Consider the following 11451-nt stretch of genomic DNA (forward strand, 5'->3'; position numbering starts at 1 on the left):
GTGTGTTAGGGTTTAAAGACCTGAGAGTGTGTTAGGGTTTAAAACACCGTAGAGTGTGTTAGGGTTTAAAAGACCTGAGAGTGTGTTAGGGTTTAAAAGACCTGAGAGTGTGTTAGGGTTTAAAAGACCGTAGAGTGTGTTAGGGTTTAAAACACCGTAGAGTGTGTTAGGGCTCTTCCCTTCTCTCCTTTTCCTGCTATTGCTGTCTTGAGTCCATACTCGATCTTGGGAACTGTTCCTTCATCTACCATTCATTCAACTCCTGATGTGCCATTGCGTCTGACATTTGTTTATAAACTGGTTAGTAATGTTGTAGCTCCTTTACTAATTTAATGGGTTATATATTATTGGAACTATATTATTATTAATATTTTCTGCAATATTTACAAATCTAATGAATCTTACTGTTCTATGTTCTGACACGTATGAACATTCCCCTCCAGATGTTTTCCATTGTTGGATATATTTTGAAAGTCCTTACAATGATACGATACAAATATTTAACTCAAGATAGTTTTTTGTGGTAAAAACAAAAATCAAAACCAAATATTCCACTTTCATTTTTATTGGTTCTGAATGATCTTTAATTGTACGTCAATGTAGAGATATAGAAGGTAGTCTTTAATACCACAGAATTTCCAGATAATTAGTCATCTATGGAAATGTTATAAGAAATTGATGGTTATAAACATTTTATAGATAGTATAGATAGCACCACACACACTTTATTTGTGATTAACTTGCTACTTACATATAAATGCAAAATGAAACTAGCCTATAGTAAGACACACATACAACTTCATGATTGACTAAGAATAAATATCAAGACTAATGAGCGTCATCCACCTCAAGCATGATTAAGAATGTTAGAAACAGTAAAGACACAAAGATTCCTCAGTCACACATTCCTCCACCTTTCTTCTAATTATGAATATATAATATATATATTTTTTATTTACCAGCTATTTACACTATCACTGAAAAGAGATCATGGTGTAGAGTGTGTGACATATGAAACTGGTACAGAAGCTGGAAGATATTCAGATAGCTCTACATCATTCCTATTTAATATTGAATACATTTAGCTCATCAGGCACTAAAAATAGCTGTCGGTGGTCGTGTCATTAGTAGTCCTGCTGGCTGTTCCTCAGACTCTTTGGCCTCGTAGGGAATCGGATGTCTTCTCACTTTTTCACTTTGCCAGGGGTTGACCGTTAATCAGACGGATCTTAGTCAAACAATGTCAGACGGTCCATCGAAGACAGTTGCTCCTCCGTGCTATTGAAAAATGAAAACACACGGTTATGACTGAGTAGGCTAGGCCTTACTCTAATGTAGGGCTACACGATTTGAGGAAAATATCTAATAGCGATTTTTCTGACAGATATTGCAATTTGCGATATGATTTTTGGATGTCAGTGAATTGATTCAGTTCAATATTCCAAATGTCTCATTAATTTGTGCCACCCCTAATTGGTGAGCACGTCCAGACACTATCTTCCTCTTTCACACTCTCTCTTTCTCTCAAACACTCTTAGCTATCCATCATGTCCGAGGGGACACAATCACCTCATTTACCGTACACACACACACACTCTCTCTACCTACAGTATATCCCTCTTTCACATACACACACACACACACACTCCCTCTCCCTCTCTCTCACACACACAAACATGCACATTCTCTCTCTCTCACACACACACACACACATTCTCTCTCTCTCTATGTCCCTCTTTCACTCACACACACACACACACATTCTTAGCTGCCCATCATGTCTGATGATGGTGCTTGCTCCAGAGGAGGGGTAGGGTAGGGGGTTTACCTAGGTTGGTGTCGTCGCATGTGGCTGTGGAGGCCGATGCGTGAGCCACACACTCGCCCACAGGTGTCACAACGGTGTCCTGATGTTTCACTGTGAAAATAAGAAAATGTTGAGGAAAAACACAAATTAACAAGGTAACATGACATAGACTTTTGTGTACTCTTGGCTTTAGATAAAATTTCAAGTTTGGACAAAAGTTCTGCCAACTTGGAGCTTCTTGTTAAACTAATTACAGTATGATATTTTGGTAGCACTTTATATTAAGACACCCATATTCACCATTAATTAGCTGCTTACTAACATGTCCACCCCACTCCTGGTAAAAACATTTCTTGAATTTCCCCTGGGGATCAATAAAGTATCTATCTATCTATCTATCTATGTATATTAGTAGCATACTAGCCATTTGTTATAAGTCACTAATTATGACCGCCGCGCAGCGAAGCGGCGGTCATATAGGTTTAGTCAGATTTTTTTTTTCTTTTTCGCATGGCCAAATTTCCGTCAAGGATTCCCGGGACACTGAAAGACCGGGGTACATGAAACATGGTGGGCATGTAACCATAGACATAATATACATAGACGCCGCATTGGCTGCTGGAAACAAGAAATGCGGCCGCCATCTTAGACCGGTCATACTCCTCGTTGCGTTGCAGCAGAAGACACAAGATGACAGCACTGTGCAGCATGTTCCTTCTCAAATCGGAGGGACCATACTTTCGAGGATTTACTTTTCACAAGTAAGATTTAACATAACCATTACTATTGGTTGTATTTTGTGAATAGAATATTACCAGAGCTGAGAAGGAGCAATCTTTGATATTACTGTATGAAAATCGTAGCCATCTAGCTAGGCTATGTTTACTCGGTGTTCACCCGGCTATGAACTGAGACTTGATAAGTCATATTCCATAACACTGACTTAGATTACAACTGACACAAGAAGGCTATTGTAGAAATAAATCGTTACTAGATTTGGCGGGCGAATTTTACACAAGTGGCACAGACTAGCCTATTGGGCAATCGCTAGCTGCTACTTGTAGCCTAAGTGTGTTGGTGGTAGCCTCACTATTTCCTGAATAAAGTAACTTCTTTTCTTGTCATGTGAAATTAGCACAATTTAAAGTAGCTTCCTATGTAATGAACTAGCCTACTGCTGTGTTTGTGTTAGGCTACTAATACATTTGCCTGGGTGGTAGTTTTGTGTAGTGTTTTATTCATGGCAGAGTAACTGATAGTTTAGCTCACTAAAACTTCAAAGTAGCTTGCCCAACACTGTATTATTCACATGTCATTTACCCTAACAAGAATAAGATGCCTCTCAAATTCCTTTTAATTCATTTATTTATTATTTTGTATCTCTCAGAACAACTGCCTTGTTCAAGAAGACTGTGAATGAACTGAATGGTCTCCTCCACACCCCTGGAACTGAGGAAGGTGCAGCTCTTCATTGCAGTACTGCAGGGCATCTGCTACACTGTGACTGAATGTTTGATTTATGAGCTCCACCTTCATCACCTGCATTAAGCCACTCTGTGTCCCATTTTCCCATCGTCTGGTTGACTCAGTCCTCTTTTATGGAGTTTACCCAGTTTACTATGCCATCTTATTTGCCCACCTGCTGTCTGAAGCACTTTTATTCTCAGCCAAAGTGTACCCAAGCAATTTTAGCAAGGTGGGAACATACAAAATGACATGCACCAGTTGTCGAAATCATAGAAGCAGCTGCATGACGGTAACTCTGTCTCACTGAGCCTGTGAAGACACTCCTGATTATTTACTGATTGCAATGAGCGGGTTGATCTTAGCAGTTTCTAAAATGTTTCTTAATTCCTTTTTATTTAATCTCTTCATTGGGGCTGGAACCTTTCTGTGAACTGTAAATAACAGATGCTGTTGATGAACCCATTGACACTGTACAAGTGACAAGTCACCTTTTGTCTTGAATTGATGAACTGTTACACTTACTATGCCAAACCAATGTCTGTTTTTAAGGATCAGAAACAAACCTACAAACTTGCACTTTACAATATTTATGGAACTTGTCTAACAAATGCTGTTGATATTGAACCCAGTTACTCCATTTCCTTTATGCCACACCAATGTCTGTTCATCACTTTATTTTTGATGGCACTGAACTGAAAATGTTAATGGATTTTTTCTGTAAATTTAACTCATTAAAACTTGTATCAAACCAGTTTTTGTCTATGCTGTCAAACGTGGATTAGTTATGTTCCCAGTTTTTATATTGGATGTCATCACTTTATAATATATCATATATCAGAATATTCTATTACTGTTAAGCCCACTATGAATATTAAAATACACACAACCATGTTTCCTGTATCATACAGCTTTTCTACTGGGAGGTTTACAACTTATTCTGAGTCAATTTACCCAAGTTTGTCACTAAACCACATAGGCCTACTTGGAATACCCCTCAGATGTCTGAATGGCACTGATCTCACTTAAATGTTTATGGAACCTTTCTGTGGACTGTGAATAATGCTGTTGATGGAACTTTTCTGTCAACTGTGAACTATATTTAACTCATTAAACTTGTATCAAACTAGTTTTGTCTATGCTGTCAAACATGGATTATGTTCCCAGTTTTGATATCGGACGTCAGGTCACTCTATCATATATCAGAATATTCTATTACTGTTAAACCCACTATGAATATTAAAATACGCTAAATCATGTGTCCTGTATCATAGCTACATGTATGACCTTTGCAGCAAAAAAAAACGCGTGAGAATCTGTTCGGTATTCAGTGAGATATGATTAATTAAGTGCACTGACAGCTCCTCTCACCGGCCAAACAGATTACACTGAGTGGAGTGGATGACCGGTCCAAGATGGCGGCTCCAAATCTCGTCAGCGCTAGTAAGGAGTAGCGGTCGATGCGGCGTCTATGTATATTATGTCTATGCATGTAACCCCACATGGATAGCATGGAACCATCGTTTTGCGTTTTGATCCCGAAAGGGGTTCCGGCCCGCGACCTATGTCAAAATAATAATGTAATCCGGCCCTTGAGGGTATTTTTAATAGCGACAAACAACGATACTGATTAAAATAGACGATAGATCCAAGTACGGTGACAAATCTCATTTGTACTCTCCTCCACTATTTGCTAGACATCCAGAGCTTGATTCAAACCCAAAATCGCTGCACAAAGTTTTCAAGAAATACTTGTATTAGGCTACATCGCGAGAAACACAAAGACGTGCATTTGTAATGACGCGGAAGCGATGCAGGCCATAGTCTTGCACAAATTGAAGCAGAAATGGGCCTACACCTAATGTTGAAAAACGTTCACGTGTGATGAAGTCTTGGGTAGGCTATGTTATTCACCTATTCTGATTCTGAAGGAGAATATCCTTTTGGAGATTATGATCGATCGTCTATTGACGGTTATAGTCACAGTGCGACTGTGAATGGAGGTGCGTCTTTGCGTGTACTGTATAGCCTACGAAGGTGTCCACCAAGCATACCATGCTTATTTCGACTCTCTGCCCAACATAGCTTGGAGGCTGCAGTGGTAATCGTGATGATGGTGGTAATGGACGTGTTACAGACAGCAGGGGTAGTAGAAGAACTACAAAAGTCACCCGCGATAGGAACTGATTTGACCAGGATACTTTATTGTAGGCCTTGTGGTTATGGGCTAGTAATTAGTGTTGCTAGTAATTAGTGATACTACAAAAGCATCGCAATACCCTGAAATTAAAAATGTCACGATGCCTAATTTTATTAGTATCGATACTTTTGAGAATGACCGTGTTCTTTTGAAGTAGCATGCGTGTGCACAAGGCATGCTTCTAGCGCCTCCTCCCCTAACCTGTGGCTGTGTCTTTTCTCCTTACACACACGTAAGCGCAGCTGTCGTGCTATAAACAGCGAGAGATGGCTGCTAGTTGAAGTGATGCTATGGTAACACACTAATAGGCTAATATCAAGTTGATTTGCTCACTTGCATCTCTCAAGTTTGTGTTGCTAACCTACCTAAGCTGTGGGATTTTGGTCATTTAGGCCTACTATTTGGGTTCAATGTAATTTAGAAATAGGCTAAGCAACCATGGCAAACTTTTACATCTGAAGAGAGATCCTTGCTAACTATCCCGCTAGCTCAGGTCACGTTTGACAATAGTGCTCGCTAAAATCATTAATGAACATTGCAAGACACTCATCTCTTTGATCTCTATGATCCCAGAAAGATTTTCTTCGACTTATGACTGAGTAGGCTAGGCCTCTGGAATCTGGGATGGCCACTGGTGTGAATGATCACACTACAGTATATTCAATATTACTGATGATGATGTCAAGGTGGTGGGGGCCCCCAAATCAAATACATTTTTTAAAAAGTATCGAAGAAGTATCGAAATCGCAATTCCTGACTTGGTATCGGTATCGAAACATTAATTTTGGTATCGTGACAACACTACTAGAAATAGTTTACTATTGTTGGTATACAACTTAGCTGTTTTCCTGTTAATTTGTTATGTGGGTAATATGACAAAAAAGAAAGTAAACCTGCTCAAATATGTTCATCCAGTATTTACTGAAAGGTGCATAATTTTAGGTGCTTGCCATCCAGTGGCAAATTAGATGGGTAAATTTACCCCCTTCATAAACTTTTGTTTATACTCAAAGATTACATTAACATTAGGACTTTATCTCTGACCACTTTCAAGCCATGGCCTATTGAAATTTTGATATAAAAATCCAATGGTGTTGCTTTCTTAACCCTGACGCCTTGTTTGCCAGGTTTAAAAAAGTTATGAGAGGAAAATAGTTTTATTTGGTGTGAAACACACACACATAGGCCTACCTGTTTTTATGCTTTTTTGTTTGTTTTTATAATTTGTATTAACATTTATTTTATCATTATTTTATTTATAAGCTAAGGTTGCTAGCACAGATAAAAAGACTTTCAGCACTTTCTGTTTGTAGTTTTGTGTTTAAAAATACAGTATTTGAAAAAAATATTGCATTTTAGAAAATAGCCGTTCTTTTTTGGATTATTCTTTAACACTGACGTGGCCCTCCAATCAGATGGCATTGGCAGAAGTGGCCCCCAGCTCATTTGAGTTTGAGACCCCTGGTTTAGGAGGACCACCTTTTTTTTGCATGTTGATCTCAAGGGGCCATGTCAAGCCATTCCATAACCACTCATTTCATGTATAGCGCCACCTAGTTAAACACAAAAAAGTAAAAATGAGGTGTTGTAATCGCAGGTATCTGTGGCCTAACATAGTCAAAACTGCACGAAATTGGAAGTGTAGGATCATTATGACACCCTCTGAATGCACACCAAGTTTCGTGGAATTACGTTCATGGGGGGCAACACAATAAATTAATTTATGTTACTATACACCAACTGGCCTGTACGTGGCCGAAGACAGTTTTCCGTGAATATCTCAAGAACCGTAGGGCCTAGGACAGGGATGTCAAAGTCAAATACATTAGAGGGCCAAAAAAACAAATTTGCTACAAGCCGAGGGCTGGACTGGTTCAATGTTTATTAAAACATATTAAAATGACTGCACGTAACCTATTGAACCAAGACGTGTACTGTATTTTATTTAATGATTAAATGAATCATGACTGTGACTGAAGTCGCGGGCAAAGTTTGCACAGAAATGTCGCGATTTTTCCCATCCTCACCCGACCTTGTCATAAAACTTGTTTAAATGATCATATAATGCCTCCTTGCTGCTTTGTCGTCTACATCAGCCTTTCTCAAACTTCTTTGACCTGAGGCCCAGTCAAGGCATACTTTGGGGTCATAGGGCCCACCTACATGAACCCAACCCCCATCAAATTATCATAATGATATCACAATTATTATTATTTTTATACTATATTGCTATACATCAGGGATGTCAAAGTCAAATACATTAGAGGGCCAAAAAAACAAATTTGCTACAAGCCGAGGGCCGGACTGGTTCAATGTTTATTAAAACATATTAAAATGACTGCACGTAACCTATTGAACCAAGACGTGTACTATATTTTATTTAATGATTAAATGAATAATGACTGTGACTGAAGTGCGGGCAAAGTTTGCATAGAAATGTATGATTTTTCCCATCCTCACCGACCTTGTCATAAAACTTGTTTAAATGATCATATGCTTCCTTGCTGCTTTGTCGTCTACATCAGCCTTTCTCAAACTTCTTTGACCTGAGGCCCAGTCAAGGCATACTTTGGGGTCATAGGGCCCACCTACATGAACCCACCCCCTCCTCCCACCCCCAATCAAATTATCATAATGATATCACAATTATTATTATTTTTATACTATATTGCTATACATGCACTTCAAAACAGTCAATGTTTAAAGTGCTAAGATTGTTCACAAACGTTTGTGAGTTTGTGTTTAATTTGAATGCCTGAATGTAAGGATTGAGGAAACACAATACCAGCTTTTGTGAATGGTAAATGGCGGATCAGATCATGCGTAAATCACTGATCTGGAGATCTTTAACTATCTTTAACTAAGACTAATTAATAGCTTTTGGCTGACTTTAATACTTAATGCCAAACAGTGTTTTATATAGTCTGTGCTCTGTTTTTATGGAAGTTGCATAAATCCACGTCGTTCTATTAAATGTCGTCTCATAATTAAATAGCCTTCCAATAGGTTTAAGCTTTGCTACCAATGTGCACGCATGCATTGAATAAACGCTCATACCACGACTTAATTCTATGCCTCTATGTTTGATGACACCAAACTAACAAGTATTTCCTACTAAGTGCAGAAATGTTTATTTTCTTTTTCTGTCCGCGGCTCCTTGATCAATTGCGCAGCAAATTATCAGAAGATGGCCCGGGAATAATTTCACTCTACAGACCATTGTCCACATTGCGGACCGCGGCCCATAGTTTGACAAATGGTGACCTGCATGCTGCCATATTAAGGCATTTTTACGTTGTGTTTAGCCGGGTTTTCGCGTGGAAGGCTCTGTAGAAATCTGACACCCTATTCAACGAAGTTAAACTGAAAGAGCGTGCCGTTCACAGACACCAGAATGGACGAGTTTGTAACGTTCATCAGGCAGTAGTAGGCTAATACAGTAGCCTATGTTCAGTTCACGTTCGCTCAAAATATGAACGAGTTCAATGAACGTGTTCAGGGACAACACTGGGGAGGGGGGTAGCTGAAAGTTGACATCTGCCCTGACTGAATAATGAAGCCGAGCCCCACTTGCGGCGCCGCAGTGAGTTCGTGGGCTACCGTTGCATTGTGGGAAATGGAGTATTGGTGCGTGCAAAACAGCAGCCGGCGGCTGTTGCCTGCAGGCCGGTTCTAATACTAATCAAATATCATCCCGGGGGCCGTAGATAAGGGCCTTGACTTTGACATGTCTGGCCTAGGAAGACCACCTTTTTTTGTATGTTGGTCTTAAGGGGCCATGTCAACCCATCCCATTACCACTTATTTCATGTATAGCGCCACCTAGTTAAAAATTAAAGGTATTTTCATCACAATGTCTCTGGCTGACATGGTCAAAACTGCACGAAAATTGAAAGTGTAGGATCATTATGACACCCTCGAATGCATGCCAAGTTTAAGTGAACTTTTAGTTCATGGGGGGCCTTATAATAAAATCATTTATGTGTACATTTAGTGACCGTACACCAACAGAGTTTTCTGTGAATATCTTGAGAACCGTAGGGCCTAGGATGACCAATTTTTTGCGTATGTTTGCCTCCAGGGGTCATGTTAACCCATTCCATATGCACACATGTGCATAAACAGATACACACGCACACACATACAGTAATCATACGTATGACACATACTCAGACAGTAGACATATGTACGCATGTATGCACATGCACACACACAGGCACATACGCAGGCAAACACACAAGCACGCACACACACACACACAAAAACATAAACATGTACACGCACACATGCACACAATTCAAGAATTTCTCAGAATTATGAACAGGCAAGATGGGGGTGGGGTTGTATGAAATTAATTTTACATGTGAAATCTATGAACTAATCATGTTTTGGTACTTGTTGTCTAGCAGATACCAGTGAGAATTGAGTGTGCATAATGCCATTTAGTGAGACAGTTAGAATCATATATGCCTTTCAGCGTGATTTATTTTTGTGGAAAAAATGTGCTGGACTGGGCGGCGGTCATATGTACTCACACAACAAGCAGACTAGACACTAACAAGAGGCTAGTATGCTACTAATATACATGTTAGTAAGCAGCTAATTTGGTGTATATGTAAATATGAATATGACATACTGTAACACTTACCAGTGTAATAACACTTACCATTGGGAATGTGAACATGTTGTGCGTTCTGGGATCAACAGAATGACGTTGTGGTCGGATTGCGTGTTGTCTGTGGAACGCAGCGGGGGTTTGCACTGGGATGTGTAGGCCTCTGGGACGTTGCCATAGCACTTGTCCAGGAGCGTGTATTCTTTTCTTTTATTCAGGAGCTTGTTTATTCTCGTGGGGCAGGTCACATACTGCTCCACGTTAAACATACCTTTCTCATCAAACTCATACCAGTTGAAATCACCCAGGATGAAGACAGGGCCCCCTTCAGACCAGTTTAGACCTTTGCGGTAGTATTGTTCAATCTCCTCTTTTGTGCTTCTGCGTTCTGCTCCTGGTTGCATGTACAACAGAATGAAGTAGAGTGGAGGTTGGTTTTGTGCCTCATATGAAAAGGCGAATAATTGATAGTTTGGGGTTTGATTCTCATACATCTCCTTGGCTTGGACACTGTCTTTTATTAAAACTCCCAGACCTCCTCCTCGTATCTTGTTTGTCTTCTTTGGATCACGAGGATAATGGGTCTCATTGTAACCTTTCTCATCAACAACAGAGAAATCCTCCTGCTTCAGCCAGGTCTCAGTGAAGCACATGAGGTCAGGGCTCTGTAACTCCTCCCTCATGCGATCTCTCAGGTCCTCCACCTTGTTTTGGAGGGAATGTGCGTTTGTCAGCAGGATGTGTGGGAGCTTGAATGAAACCCCTTTTGCAGGGGTAACATTACATGTCCCTCGGAGCTGGGCCTCCTCGTGTGTGTATTGGTCTCCTGCTTGCTGCTGTGTGTGATCCTCTGGTCGTGTGCGACCGTGGTCTCGTCCAGTGGCTGTGGTCTTGCCAGCTCTTCTATTTGGGGTGGCAAAGTTTCTGACCGGCCTGGTAGAGTCAGATAGACTCAGGTATAGCCAGGTGTAGCCAGGTATATCCAGGTCTGCCATCAGTTCAGCTGGTATCTCTTCCTCCACGTCCCACTCACCACGTATGCATGGATGAGGACTCAAAGTAGCTGCCGCCATTTTCAATCAGACTGCTCCCTATGAATTAACAGAGGATGAGAAACAAACAGACAGAAATTAAAGTCATTGGGAGCACTTGTAGCTGTAGTGCAAAAATAACAAATCTGGCAACACAAATCAGCTGATTAAATAGGAGGAAAGAAGCAGACACATGTAGACACATAAAAAAGTCTTAGCAAGCTGTTATATAGTATAAATTGTATATAAATTATATAGTATAAATGTAATTGTCATGCACTCAGGCCATAATGCCCCTATCATCTAGCTCAGACATGTCAAAGTCAAGGCCCCG

General features: G+C 40.1%; 1 protein-coding gene across 1 annotated transcript; it reads right to left on the minus strand.

The window, feature by feature from the left end:
- Positions 1-555: 555 nt before the first annotated feature.
- LOC125296578 lies at positions 556-11170 on the minus strand. Its single transcript, XM_048246564.1, has 3 exons — positions 10138-11170; positions 1829-1918; positions 556-1278 (listed from the first exon to the last, which is right to left on the minus strand). The coding sequence occupies exons 1-3, from the start codon at positions 11157-11159 to the stop codon at positions 1230-1232; spliced, it is 1161 nt and encodes a 386-aa protein (XP_048102521.1). The 5' UTR covers positions 11160-11170; the 3' UTR covers positions 556-1229.
- Positions 11171-11451: the final 281 nt, after the last annotated feature.

This window comes from Alosa alosa, chromosome 6 (genome assembly GCF_017589495.1).
Source record: "Alosa alosa isolate M-15738 ecotype Scorff River chromosome 6, AALO_Geno_1.1, whole genome shotgun sequence".
NCBI lineage: Eukaryota > Metazoa > Chordata > Actinopteri > Clupeiformes > Clupeidae > Alosa > Alosa alosa.